This window comes from Rhinolophus sinicus, linkage group LG11 (assembly GCF_036562045.2).
Source record: "Rhinolophus sinicus isolate RSC01 linkage group LG11, ASM3656204v1, whole genome shotgun sequence".
NCBI lineage: Eukaryota > Metazoa > Chordata > Mammalia > Chiroptera > Rhinolophidae > Rhinolophus > Rhinolophus sinicus.
In genome coordinates, this window is record NC_133760.1 from 80,052,297 (window position 1) to 80,067,958 (window position 15,662).

General features: G+C 33.8%; 1 protein-coding gene across 2 annotated transcripts in view; it reads left to right on the forward strand.

Annotated features, from left to right (window-relative positions):
• The window catches only part of TMEM168 (transmembrane protein 168), a 50,533-nt gene extending 35,112 nt beyond the window's left edge, over positions 1 to 15,421 (forward strand). For both annotated transcript variants that reach the window (XM_019714239.2, XM_019714240.2), the window contains 3 exons: positions 4,893 to 5,035; positions 7,053 to 7,327; positions 11,953 to 15,421. In XM_019714239.2, the coding sequence (XP_019569798.2) occupies positions 4,893 to 5,035; positions 7,053 to 7,327; positions 11,953 to 12,500 (966 nt within the window). In that variant the 3' untranslated portion in view covers positions 12,501 to 15,421. The remainder of the gene's footprint in view (positions 1 to 4,892; positions 5,036 to 7,052; positions 7,328 to 11,952) is intronic.
• Positions 15,422 to 15,662: the final 241 nt, after the last annotated feature.

Sequence of the window (15,662 nt, forward strand, 5' to 3'; positions counted from 1 at the left end):
GGTTTGGTTCCAGACGATTGCGATAAAGTGAATACCACAATAAAGTGGGTCACATGAATTTTTGTTTTCCTAGTGCATATGAAAGTTATGTTTATACTATAGTGTAGTCTATTGAGTATATGATAGCATTATGTCTCATAAAGTAATGTATGTACCTTAATTTAAAAGTAATTTATTGCTTAAAAAAAAAAAAAAAAAAAGGCTAACCATCCTCTGAGCCTTCATATCTTGCTGGTGGAGGGTAGGCCTCAACATTGATGGCTGCTGACTGATCAGGGTGGTAGTTGCTGAAGGTTGGGTGGCTGTGGCAATTTCTTAAAATAAGACACTGAAGTTTGCCGCACTGATTGACTTCCTTTCACAAATGATTTCTCTGTAGCATGCGATGCTGTTTGAAAGCATTTTACTCATAGTACTTCTTTCTTTTTTTTTTTTCCCTCTTCTTCCACCTCCCCCCCTCCACTCCAGTTCAAGCTGTTGTTTCTCAGTCTAGTTGTGTAGGACACAGCTCCCTGGCCTATGCTGGTGGTATTATGAACCTTGCGCTCCCCCTAGCTGAGGTCGCTCACGACCGGCTGCCAGCCACTCATGGCAGCCCACGGTAGCCTGTGGCAGCATACAGCAGCCCACGCTGACCTCTGGCTTATCACGGCAGCCCAGCTCCAGGGAGAGCTGTTGTTCACAATCTTAGCTGTAAAGGGTGGAGCTCACTGGCCCATGTGGGAATCGAACCAGCGACCTCGGCATTAGGAGCACGGTGCTCCAACCACCTGAGCCACCGGGCCTGCCCCAGTACAACTCCTGTCAAAATCGGAGTCAATCCTCTCAAACCCATCTAAGTTTGTATAATATTCTAAACTCTGTTGTCGTCTCAACAATCTTCACGGCATCTTCACCAGGAGTAGATTCCATCTCAAAAACCACTTTCTTTGCTCATCTGTAAGAAGCAGTTTCTCATTCATTCAAGTTTTGTCATGAGATTGCAGCAATTTGAGTCACATCTACAGGCTCCACTTTTATTCTAGCTCTCTATCTCCACAACTTCAGTGACTTCCTCTACTGAAGTCATGAACCCTTCAACTTGCCCTAGGAGGGTTGGAATCAGCTTCTTCTAAACTCCTGTTAATGTTGCTATTTTCACCTCTTCCCGTGAATCACAATTGTTCATGGTGGCATCTAGAATGGTGAATCCTTTCCAGAAGGTTTTCAATTGACTTTGCCCAGATCCTTCAGGGGAATCACTGTCTATAGCAGTTACAGCCTTAGAAAAGGTATTTCTGTGCTGGTAGAATTGGAAAGCCACGTGCAAAAGAATGAAATTGGACTGCTATCTGTCACCATGTACAAAAATTAATTCAAAATGGATCAAAGACTGAAGCATAAGACCTGAAACAATAAATTGCATAGAAGAAAACATAGGTCCTAAACTTATGGACCTTGGGTTCAAAGAGCATTTCATGAATTTGACTCCAAGGTAAGTAAAAGCTAAAATAAATGAATGGGGTTATATCAAACTTAAAAGCTTCTGCACAGCAAAAGAAACCATCAACAAAATAAAGAGGCAACCAACTGAATGGGAAAAGATTTTTGCAAACAGTGCCTCCGATAAAAGGCTAATATCCGAAATATATAAGGAACTCATGCAACTCAACAACAAAAAAACAACCCAATTGAAAAATGGGCAGAGGACCTGCAGAGACATTTCTCCAGAGGACATACAAATGGCCAATAGACATATGAAAAAATGCTCAACATCACTAATCATCAGTGAAATGCAAACAAAAACCATAATGAGATACCACCTCACCCCAGTCAGAATGGCTATTGTCAACAAGACAAATAGTAACAAGTGTTGGAAGAGTCTGTGGAGAAAAAGAAATCCTCATACAATGTTGGTGGGAATGCAGATTGGCACAGCCGCTATGGAAGGCAGTGTGGAGGTTCCTCAAAAAAATTAAGAATAACCATGTGACCCAGCAATCCCTCTCCTGGGTATCTACCCAAAAAATCGGAAAACATCCATAAAGGCATATGTGGTTCAGTGTTCATTGCAGCTTTATTTATGGTGGCCAAGACATGGAAACAACCAGTGTCCTTCAATAGATGAATAGATAAAGAAGATGTGGTATATATACGCAATGGAATACTATTCTGCCATAAGAAAAGATGAAATAGTATCATTTGCAACAACATGGATGGATCTTGAGATTATAATGCTTAGCGAAATAAGTCAGACAGAAAAAGTCAAGAACCATATGATTTCTCTGATGTGGTATCTAAAACAGAAAACAACAAAAGAACAAGACAAACAAATGAAGAAACAAAAACTCATAGACATAGATAGTAGTTTAGGGGTTACCAGAGGGTAAGGGAGGAGGGGGTTGGTAGATGAGGTTAAAGGGGATTAAATATATGGTGATGGAAAGAGAACTGACTCTGGGTGGTGAACACACAATGTGATATAGATGATGGATTACAGAATTGTACACCTGAAATCTACATAACTTTACTTACAATTGCCATGCCAATAAACTTTAATTTAAAAAAAATTTTTTTTTCTTTTAAGAACTTTTTTGCATCCACATCTTGGCTGTTTGGAACAAGAGGTCCAGCTTTGGCCTCTCTCAGCTTTCAACATAACCTTCCTCACTAAGCTTAGTGATTTCTAGCTTTTGATTTAAAATGAGACAGACATACAACTCTTCCTTTTACTTGAATACCTGGAGGCCATTGTAGAGTTATTAACTGGCCTAATTTCAGTATTGTGTCTCAGAGAATAGGAGGCCCTAGAAGAGGAAGAGAGGGCAAGTCAGAACACACAAAACATATCGATTAGGTTCACCGACTTATATGGGCATGGTTTGGTGGTACCCCAAAACAATTACAATAGTAACCTCAAAGACAACTGATCACAGATCACCATAACAAACATAATAATAATGAAACAGCTTGAAATATTGCGAGAATTACCTAATTGTGACACAGACATATGAAGTGAGCAGATGCTGTTAGAAAAATGGTGCCAACAGACTAGCTGAAACGGAAGTTGTAACAAACCTTCAATCTGTAACCAACAAAAGATTCTATCTAAAATATGTTGAGAGCAAACAGAGCTGTAAATCAATAATAAAAAGGTAGCCCATGGAAAATTGGGCAAAATATTTAACACCACCAAAGATTAAACCCAAATGATCAAGGGTATGTAACCTAATTAATCAAAAAATTAAATACTTGTTCTGGTTTTATCATAATGGAAAATTAAGAGGACTCTAAAGAGCAATAATAGGTAATCAGCTAATTAAGATTTTATATGCAGGATAGGAACGCTATTTGGTGTTCACAAATGATTTTTAGAGCTATGTTGATAGGTTTACAATATATTAAAAAGTTTACAGAACATATATATCATCCCACTTTGGTAAAAAATATATAAATATATATTTGTGAACATATAGTGCATGAACTCTGGAAACATTTTACAAAGTTAATACCTGTGCATGGATGATGGTACTTGGAATGATTTTATTCACATATCTTTTTCACTTATTTGTATTTTCTGATGTTTCTAAATTGGGTATGTATTGTATTATTTATGTAATTGATAATAGAATGTATCAAAAATAGGGCATTATATCCATTTTTCTGTTATGGGGTCAACTTTCTGTTTTTTATTAAAACCTGATCAAATTAACTACTTTGTAGTATTAGAAAAATGTGTATTCATGCACTTAGGCCCATGACTGTGCAGATTGTGCAGCAGCAACACTGAATGTACAATAGTATCAGTGTGGTAAAGACATAGATCAGGACTGAGTAACTATCATCCTTCCATTTTCTTTTCATTTAAATGGATCCTTTAATATTTTTTTTAAGATTTTTTTTTTTTAATTGGGGAAGGGGAACAGGACTTTATTGGGGAACAGTGTGTACTTCCAGGCCTTTTTTCCAAGTCAAATTGTTGTCCTTTCAATCTTAGTTGTGGAGGGCGCAGCTCAGCTCCAGGTCCAGTTGCCTTTGTTAGTTGCAGGGGGCGCAGCCCACCATCCCTTGTGGGACTCGAGGAATTGAACTGGCAACCTTGTGGTTGAGAGCCCACTGGCCCATGTGGAATTCGAACCGGCAGCCTTCGTAGTTAGGAGCACGGAGCTCCAATTGCCTGAGCCACCAGGCCAGCCCCCAAGGGTCCTTTAATTTTTTCTGTTCCTTTATTGCAATTACTACCTAATCTTGTCTCCTTTTAATATTTCCTATGCCTCCCATTTTCCATTCTGCTTTTATGATACTTAAATGCCTTTTACTTTTTTTTTTTTAATTTTGTCTGTGGAGAGTCTAAACCTTGTCAAAGGAAAACTGTATTCTAAGCTTTAAATAAATAGAATTCATTTTGATGGAATTCATTTTGATCGCTTTAGAATCTTAAATTTTCTCTAAGATTTTATTCTCTTTATTTCTGGACTTTTCAAAGGGAAAACGCTTTTTAAAATATCTTTTCTGATAAAGTAAATGAGTGTGTTATTTGAAAAATGATTTAGGGAATGAGTTTTAACAGGAAAGGATTTCTTTTCTGGCTTTTTCTCAGCCATATCAAGAGTGGTTATGTTTTTGTTTTGTTTTTTAGTTTGAGTGGGGTGTTATCTGAAAAATTTTAAAAATATGCACTGTATTTGTTTTACGACAACTTCCAAGAAACTTAGAGATCATTGTTCATCCATATATTCTTGTTTGCTTCAACTTATAATTGCTTTTAGGTCATTAATTGTCGTTTTTATTGTTTTTGGAATTAGGGCCAAAAATGTAAGTAAATATGCATGTATGTAAATATATACACTGATGTACACACTTAAATGCAGTGACACACACTGTGTAAACAGGATGCTTTAAATTTCTTTCAGCCAACAAATGGAATCTTCTTGAGCATGTTTCTGATTGTTTTGCCATTGGAATCCATGGCTCATGGGCTCTTCCATGAATTGGGTAACTGTTTAGGAGGAACATCTGTTGGATATGCTATTGTGATTCCTACCAACTTCTGCAGGTACAGTAATCTAGTATATAGTAATTAGTAATATCTTCTTGATTCAACATTTTCTTAATATTTGTATGATTATAAAATGTGATAGCTCAGTTTTTCAAAACTATATTTTTGAAATAATACTGTTGCTTTTTTTTTATTATTAATCCAAATGTTTAAAAGCCCTTCACTCTGAATAATAATATAATCTTCAGGGTTCAATTTAAATATATATATATATATTTTTTTGATAAATGTGATTAGTTTGTATTTTAGCTAGAAATCAGGAAATAATGAATTTTCTAAGGAAACAGCCTACCCTTTCTTTAGAAAGGGGTATCTTATTTAAGAAAACATCCCATGAAATACTGTGGTGATACGCGTATATAATAGAATGTACACTGGACCTGAGAGTCCTACATTCTACTTCTGTGTTACCTTAGGCAACTCATAGCCTCTCTGAACCTCAGTATCTTTATCTAAAATGCAAATGACATGCATGGCCAGTTAGCTCAGTTGGTTAGGGCATGGTGCTAATAACACTAAGGTTGCCGGTTCGATCCCTGCATGCGCCACTGTGAGCTGCACCCTCCTTAAGAAAAATAGAAATAAGTAAAATAAAATGCAAATGACAATACCTAGTCTGCCATCTCAGAGAAGTGTTAGAAAGAGCTAATGAGAATATGAATATAAAAATACTACCCACTGGAAAATGTTATACAAATATCAGGAATTCAGAAGATTGGCAATGCAAATATATATTTGATTGCAGTTTTATTCCAAGATAATTCTTGACTCCCAGTATGTGGCAGATCTGTCTCAATCTGTAAATATTGCCACATTTAAATTTTTCTTTTATATAGTTAAGTACCTTTGAAATAGAAAAAAATGAGTTATTTGCCGTTAATGAATTCTGATGACCAAGTATTCAGCATACTTTCCTTCGGGTGGGGGGGACTTGAAATGAAAAAGTTTTTATCTGATTTCAAATATTTGACATAAAACCCCCAAATAGACTATTTGTATTAAATATTTTCCTCCATGTTAAAGTCTTAATAAAAAGCTGAAGATTCTCATTAGAAGTAAGATAAATAGATTTAGAAGGGTCCCATAAAGTAAGATGTGACAACTCTACAGAAAGATATGTGGAAAAAGTAATCTGCAGTTAGATTGTTATTCCATTATGATTTTTATTTATACATTTCTTATTTTACTTTTTTGTGATTATTAAATGTTACAAATATGGAACAAAATTTTTATTCTTTTAATGAAAACAAAGTGTTATTGGAATACTATTGATAGATAACACATGAAGCAAAATGTAAAGTTTTCAAAATTCCTTTCCTGGATAGGAGTGATGATTTTTTTTTCCCCTTTCAATATCGATAGTATTTTGATTCTGCTAGTTGTAGGACGTGATTTGTCATCTTTACTAGAGTACCATTTTACATTTCTTCCAGGATCAGATCTAAGTCTTCAATTAGTATTCAGTAGTATATGGAATGGATCTAGATTTTAATAATTGTTTTTAAGTGCCATTTACTCAGGTAATTTCTTTTATAATTTATGTACTTTAGCTTAGTAAAACTGGAACATAACTTTATAAAGGTAGTTCTTCCAATATAAAATTAAGTGTATAATTTAAAATATTGCTTCCATATTTTACTAAATTTTTTATAATACACTTTTGGGGTAAAGTTAGTATAATTTTGCTTTTAAAATGTCTTGGTCAGTACATATTATTTGGTGAAAAGATGAATAAAGAATGAAGAGTGTAGTGTACATTTGGAGGTACTATTCTCCCAGCTCTCAGTTTGGTGATTGATTTATTTACAAGAAATATAATTTCTAGAAACTAGGCTTTGATTTTTGAAAGTTTAGTTCTTAGCACTAAAGGAATTTTAGAAAAGATTATTTTTTTAAAATCCTGCCATTTAGCAACTATTATGATTCTTAGATAATTAATTATAAATAAAGGATTAAAATGTGACATAGCATGAATACGTCTTGAAAACCAAAATCATCTTTTTTTCTCCTTCAGTCCTGATGGTCAGCCAACACTTCTTCCACCAGAACATGTACAGGAGTTAAATTTGAGGTCTACTGGCATGCTCAATGCTATTCAAAGATTTTTTGCGTATCATATGATTGAGACCTATGGCTGTGACTACTCCACAAGTGGACTATCTTTTGATACTCTCCATTCCAAACTGAAAGCTTTCCTTGAACTTCGGACTATGGATGGACCCAGACACGATACATATGTTTTATATTACAGTGGGCACACCCATGGTACAGGAGAGTGGGCTCTTGCAGGTAAAGTCACCTCTGGCAATTTCACAATGGTGAAAATACACCTAGTATGGCAATCTGTCCTTCACACCGAAATGTTAAATTTCCAGAATTCTCAATTTTGCACTATACAGTTTACCAAGTATATGTATGACTCTTTTTATTTTCTCTAGCATACCTGTTTAGTAATCTCCAAAGGTTTTGAGAATTATGTCATATATTTATTGGAAGGAAAAAATCTATTTGATCTGAGACTTATAATCAGTTTCCTTTAAAGTATTTTCAGAATTATTAAATATAGTAACATTTTTCAAAAGCTAATGAACTTACTTGACTAGTACTTTTAAGTCTTTAAATATTATGGATGCTAACTTTAGTAGTCCTTCACATGTACAGTTTTATTTATGTTAGAAAGCTCACCAAAATTTTAAACAGCAGGCAGTGTGATATGATGGGAGAAGCACCGGGGTCAGGAGACTTTGGCTTTGGGCCTCATTTGCCCCAATAGTGTTATTTTAGGCAAGTTATTTAACCTCTGGCTTTGGTTCTCTCATCTATAAAGTGAGGGGGTTGCATTAAATCTTCCTGCCCAGAGAGAAATGAGATCTCTATAGTACTGTATATGTAAATTTGTTTGTTGGTCTTGCCAACTACAATAGGCACCCTGTAAAGTCAAGGGCTTTGTTTTATGATTTATTTGCTTATCATCTAAAACACAGCCTGGCACTTCGTAGGGGATCCTTAAATAACTGATAGATGGATGAAATCATTGAATGAATCATGATTCAAAAGATAATTTTCTTGTTTTAGATTAGAAATAATTCATTTAGGTTATAAATAAAAGGATTACAGAAGGACAGAGGCGGAACTGCCAATACAGAACTCCAGAAGGAAGACAACAAACACGAAGTTAAAGTAGAAATTATTTTAAACCACCATGGTCTCAGTAATTTCATGCCAAATTTATAACCAGGTTTTATCAGAAAGAAAAATGTTCTTGTTATTTTTTGCTTTTGGAAATAAATACTGAATAATCAGCGGCTATCTGGTAGTAATGGCAAACTAACATTGGGCACATTTGAAGCACAGCTACTGTGCTTGGTACTTTCTACACACTAAATTCAATATTCACTTGAAATCCTTTGAGGTAAATACTATCACCTCTATCGTCTGCATTTTTCAAAGGATGAAATGAAAGCTGAAAGTGGTTACGTAACTTATCTATTGGTCATACTACCAAGAAGTAAGGAAGCCATGATGGAAGCTCAGATCTGCCTGACTGCTAAAGTGTGTTTTTCTTTATGTACCATGTTGCCACCAAAGGCAAAAAACATGAAGGTGGAGAAATGGCATATTCTGGTGAAGTACATATTTTTGTTAGCATGGTGCACCCATTTTCAAAATACTAGAATATAGAAGAAACTTGTCAATATTAAACTACTTGAATATAATTTATAAAATTACTTGACCTAACTTTTTAATAACTCAATATAGAAAACAACTTTTTAACTTTTATGGCTACTTCAATTCCAGGTAAATGTAGCATTTTGTGTACTTCAGACCACAAAAAGAGAAAAACTTTTAGTCAAAAAATCTTTACAGACATAGACTTTCATACCTAAAAGCAGAGATTCATTATTGAAAATTTACTGAAATGCTTATAATAATAAACTCTCCCCAGATGAAATGGGGGGAAGGCATAATTTTCGTTGTCATGCATAAATCTTTAGTTATTTTTAGGTATTACAGGAAAGTAATTTTAAAAGTAAGCTTGTTGTGTTGTTTACATGAGGGATTTATTAATATACACATTTTTGAAAAAGTTTGCATTTATCTTAAATCTTAAAATTTATTTCGAGTATTTTTTAAAATATGGCTTTGGAAATAAATTCTAGATGTTCTGTTTACTAATATTTATATTAGCGTTGTCTTGTCCTAGGAAAAGTAGTCACCATGATAAATGCATAATTTGTGAAGACTTAAAAACTTTAAAATAGGGTTATATTTTAGGTAAATGTTTAGCAGTTACATTCTAGAACGGTATCTTTACGTTTTTTTTCATGTCACCAGTAAATCGACCATTATGGAATTCTCTATCAGCCAACAAGATTTGTTCCTGTATGTGTAACTCTTTTTGTCAGAGACTTTATTGTTAAAATTAGAAAAAAACAATGAAGAGAGCATAGCTTGACACAGCTCTCCCATAATTCAGCAGTTATATTCATACTCTCACAGCCTGTAACACTTGTTGGTAATCAGGTTGAACCAGACCCAGAGGCTGAGCTTCTTTTCAGTCCGTTTCTGCCCTAGCCTGACCCAGATACCGACCTTAAAGGCTAATTCTACCTCAGAAATAGTATTGAACACCCTTGCTCTGAAGAAAATGCTTTAATTCATTCCAAAGCAAGTCTCAAAGAACTCTAAGCTTTGAGAATTTTTTAATAGTTATCTTTCCAAAAACCTCTAAAACAGGAAACATCATGACTTGAGTTGGTTTTTACTTGAATTAGCAAGTTAAGAGCAGGTTCAGAACTAAATATCACTGTGAAAAAGAGAATCTATATTTGCCCTTTATCCCATAATACGGAACCTGATATTTATGCCTTTTTCTTGAGGGTGAAAATGATGGTAATGACAAGAGAGAACAAATTAAAAAAATGTAGATAATCTATAAAGCCCTTTATCACATACCAAGTCTTTCAAAAGCAATCTCAAGTACTTGGACTGCATCAGGTGACTGTTATTTGAGATAAATGTAAGTACTTTGTATCTGGGCCAAAAGCCAAGAACCAATTCATAGAACAATGCAAAACAAAACAAGAGGAAAGACATAGTCGGTTTAAAAGGGTTTAAGTCTCTTGTTGATATCTAAAGAGCATATGTATAAGAGAATTAGTATAGAACATGCTGAAGAATATTTCCTGAAATAGTTATATAAAGTAAGTCAGATAGTGATGTTTTCTGGTAGATGGAATTTGTAAAATAGCTCTTGTAATTTATGTCATCCTCTGATCTTTAGAGAAATATAATAGAACTGGCAATAATAAAAAAGTTAACATTTGACCGTTTTTGAAAAGGCATCTTCAGGAAGTATATTTGAAGGAACACATTAGTAGTATTATATATGGAGACCATGTATTAAAATAGTGCCTTTGAGATGATATGCCTGTATAAGACCAATTCATGAAACAAGTTTTTTGTTGTCAGCATCTAAAATGTAGCAGGCTGATGAATAAAAGAAAATTATAAAGAATGTGATACACCCTGACTTCAGATGTCATACGACTAAGAGTCCAGATTCTAAAGGATTCTTTCTGACTCTGGTATGGTCATTTTGATAGTTTAGCAAAGAGGATAGTTGATGCTCTTGGTAGAAATGTATATTCTGAAGTTAGGTTTTAGATACTGCGCCAGTAAATTGTAGCATGTTAAAAATTTTTTGTAATTATAAGAGTAACATATGCTCAATGTAAAAATTTTGGAAAACATAAATATCATTTTATTATAAAGTTCTCTCCTAAGATTTTTACCATAACTTATCTCCACTGCCCCTAGTTGTTTCAGATTTATACTGGCTTAGATAACAGAGGGAAGAAGGTCTTTATATGTAATTTTTTGCCCTCATTTCTGCTCTTTCCTTAGGACAAATATCTAGAATTGGAATGACAGTATCAGTGTACCATTGAGACAGCCAGGACTAGGGTGAGGTGAGGATGGCAATTGCCTCAGGCACGAAATTTAAGAGGGTACCAAAAATTAAATAGTCAAGCTATTTTAATGTAACATATTTCAAACTCAAACTTAATGCAAAACTAGCCTATTAGCTACAAGACAGGTTTCTAGGTCAAATTTATTTACTTTAGACCTTTCTGTGTAAACTATTTTTAATCCTTTGTTGTTGTTCAGTTATAAAACTGATTTAAAAATAAGTTAAACTCATTCTAAACTCATTCTTGGTACAGGGTGGAAGTTTCTTTGTCATTTAGTAGCTACCTACATATGAGAACAAGGTAACATTATTTTATCAGTGGTGTAGAATAGGGTTGGCAAACTTTTTCTGTAAAGACCCAGCTATTTTTGGCTTTTGAATGTCATAAGATCCCTGTTGCAACTACTCAGCTTTGCTGCTGTAGTTGAAAAGCAACCACAGACAGAACATAAATTAATGTTATTTGTGGAAACAATTATGAAATTTAAATTTCCAGTAATTTCCCATGTCACAAAATATTGCTCTTTTGATTTTTTTTTTCAACCATGTAAAAATGGAAAGTCAATTCTTAGCTCTCAGTCTGTACCAAAATAGGTAGCAGGCTAGATTTGGCCCACAAGCCCTATTTGCTGCTTTTGATGTAGAATGTTAACTTTTCTTTATAATTTTATTTTTTCACCAAGTTTAACTTTATGAAACAATTTTCTTGATTTATTTTAGCATATCTTGTTTTTTATGTGAGAAACAACGATGATTGGTTTTGTGGGTTTTTTTATCTGAAGTTGAAGTTTGTTTTTAAAAATTTTTCTGAATAGATAGTTTTGTTTTTGGTCACATACTTAATTCCAAGAATTTAAAGAAAATACACTTACAACAAAAGAGTATTCTTAATGAGAGGCTTCAGAAATTATTACTCTATTCACTTTTCTTTTGTTCACAGGTGGAGACATACTACGCTTTGACACACTTTTGGAATGGTGGAGAGAAAAAAATGGGTCCTTCTGTTCCCGACTTATTATTGTATTAGATAGTGAGAATTCAACCCCTTGGGTGAAAGAAGTTAGAAAAATCAATGACCAGTACATTGCAGTGCAAGGAGCAGAGATGACAAAGTCAACAGATATCGAAGAAGCTGACCCCCCACAGCTGGGTGACTTTACAAAAGACTGGGTAGAGTATAACTGCAACTCCAGTAGTAACGTCTGCTGGACTGAGAAGGGACGCACGGTGAAAGCAGTGTATGGTGTGTCAAAGCAGTGGAGCGACTACACGCTGCACTTGCCCACGGGAAGTGACGTGGCCAAGCACTGGATGTTGCACTTTCCTCGTATTACATGCCCACTAGTGCATTTGGCAAATTGGTTGTGTGGTCTGAACCTTTTTTGGATCTGCAAAAGTTGTTTTAGGTGCTTGAAAAGGTTAAAAATGAGTTGGTTTCTACCAACTGTGCTGGACACAGGACAAGGCTTCAAACTTGTCAAATCTTAATTTGGAACCCAAAGTGGAATATTATTGAGAGTTCATACTAACTTGCCCTTTTTTGTATTTTTTTAGTTGTGAAAAATATCTTGCTACTTCTGTAGCTGCTCTCACTTTGTCTTTTCTCAAGTGTTATGGTATATGTAAGGTGTTGGGAATAAGTATTATTTTATACTAAAAGAATGAAGATAGTTATAAATTCTGACTCTGTAAATGCATAGCAGACTGTAAAAAGAACAATGCACTTTGAGGAATGTTTGCATATATCTCTGATCAGAAAGGAAACACTTGTCTGCTCTGCAGTGGCCAATGAAACATTACCAATGCCTTATTTTCTAGGCATAGATTAAAGGATGTAGACCAGACAATTTGTTTACTGTTATAAGAAAACTATGAATTTGCTTACAGAAGAATATTTTTGTGAACAGTAAGTTTGAGTCCAAGACCATTGGAAAACTCTTTCTTAGGAACGGAAAAAGGAAGAAGTCTGCCTGAAATGAATACAAAATTTGCTCATAGTCCATCACTTTCAGATGTCTTGGTTGTGACCTGTTACATACCAGTATAGTAGAGAAGCCCAAAGCATTCTTTAGATCAAAACATTTTTTATGTAGGTAGTAACTTAAGAAGCTAGAGCTTACAAGTTGCTCCTTCATGCATTGTTAAAGCCTTCTGAAAGTTCTGGCAATTTTAATTCTTTCTCAGGATAACCATACTTTCTTAATGAATAGTGTTTTCAGCTACACATTCCTTCCAAATAAATTGTCTTCCCTTTTGAAAAGTAACCTTGAAAGTTAGTAATTTCTCGTTGATTTAGGCTATTTTGTCCAAAATGATTTTGATCTCTATAAAGTTAATGTTCTAACATGAAAATTATTTTTCAAATCCCCGTTAGTGATAACATTTTTTTAAACTGAAAGACAAAGGATTGGAAACAGGTCATTTTTTTCTTGTATACATGTAATGTATTATGTAAAACAGTATTCATGTTGACAATTTTAGTTAAGCATAATGGTATGGCTGTAATTTTTAAAACTTAATTGAGTGTTTTGTCTGATTAAAGCAGGCACTGACCAGGATATCTCCTAATAGGTAATTTACCTCCTATTTCCATCTAGTAATCCTTACATTCTAAATTTTCATCTCTGGGAAATAACAAAAAAGGAATATAATTGAATTGGGGATAATCTAGTCTTTGTTGTTAAAATGGTGTCACTTCTCACCATCAAAGCCATTGTTTCAGCCTCAAAGAGACAAAATACTGTCTCTACCATTTTCTACTGATGACTTGAAAATTAAAGTTTTAGATAGGAGGAAATCACTAAGCGTCAGGGAACTTGTATACCACTATCTATGCAGCATTGTTATAGTCTGATTATTTCTGTGTTTTGAATATGATTTTCCTAATGCTTTGAATAAAAGTTTGTTAAGAATTAATTTTTCATGTAATGTGCAAGTAACAGTTATTGAATATTTTAGTACATTAAAAATAGTCATAAAAAATGCCCATGCATTCGAGTTCATGTTGGTAGCAGGTTGATTTGAAAAGTTCCAGTATTTGGTTACATGTTGAATATCAACATCATCCAAATGGAATATAATGTTTCATTACTATTCAGAAATAGTATAACAGAAAAACTAAATGTTAAAATTATGAGCTTATAGCTACAAAACACAGTTATATTAAATAAAATCTTTTAAATTTCTGAGCCAATTAGCTTTAACTAAAGCATATCTCTGTACTCTGAGGAAGCCAAACATTCTGCATTCTTTATAAAGTATTAAGATGGTGATAAAAATCATATTCAAAAAGTAGCAAAGTAGCAGACAATTTTGCAGCCACAAAGATAATATTTCCACACATATTTTATATGAAAGTACAACCAAAAACTGTCTGGGCTAAAAATGTGACTTGAGCCAATTTATTAACCAAAGAGTTACAGAATGTCCACTTTGATGAATTCTCCTACCCAAACAAATAAAAAACGGTAAATGACTCATAGGAGATGGCATCCTAAGTTAAAACTGCCAATTTTAAAACAGTAATGTCACTGATAGTGTAGAAAGGGAATATTATGGGAAGGATAAATTGGTTACTTTTACCTAAAGATTAAAAAATAGATCTGACAGTTAATGAGGCTAAATTTATCATGGCTTTCAATTTATATATGAGTATGTATATGTTTAGGAAGGAGTTACTTGGAGTGATAGCAGTTATTTTAGGGCAAAACCCTACCATTCCACTAAAATGAAATAGATAACATGGAGATATTTTTCAACATACTGTTGACTTGTTTCCTTATGTGATACCTTGCTAAAGCCATAAAAGCACTACTCCTTAAAAACATCTTTTTTAAAAATGTACACTGTTACGTGATAAATTAAGGAGCCAAGTTCTTTCTCTTCCCATAACTTTTCAGTTACACTATTCTTTTATTCAAAATTTTGGTTTTGTTTGCTCTGGCTCAACTCTTTTTCCCTGGAATTCTTGGTCTCTGCATAGTTTGTCTTGCTCTTAATAAATACAGAAGTCTACAGAAAAGACTTTTCAGAAGACCATTTTTATGACCACTGTTTTCGTAAGTTCTATGCTTTAAAAAAATTACATTGTTAATTAAAATGAATTTATATTTAGTGCATTCATGGGTAGAATTTTTTTTTTTTTTTTAAGTAAAATTTTCATTGGCATCTATTTGTGACTGTATTTTGTTTGTAAATTTTGTAAATTTTGGCTTAAATACATTTGCTGTTCTGGGTATTGCCTTTTTATATGTATTCTTTCACATTTGAGCTTAGTCTCTTTCAAAGTAATGTTCTACATTACCTTTCCACAGGTGATGTGATAGTGAATATTATTTATGTCAGAAGAAAATGGCTTAATTTTAGGAATAATATGATGAGGTGTATTTGAGAGTAAATGTTCAAAGGAGTTACGTCTGTGAACATCTTTTCTATTGGAGACTACTAGACTGGCATCTCTTTTTCAGGTAGAGGCTTATAGACATCTTGGTATTTCTGGTACACAGTTACCCACAAGAGGACCTTGCCCATATTAGGTATTTTTAAAATATTTTTGATTGAGTGAATGAATTTAGAATCCTATGGAAAAATTGGAGTAACTTGATTGTAAATTACTACATGTTTTTTTTACAATTTTAAGATCCACATTAA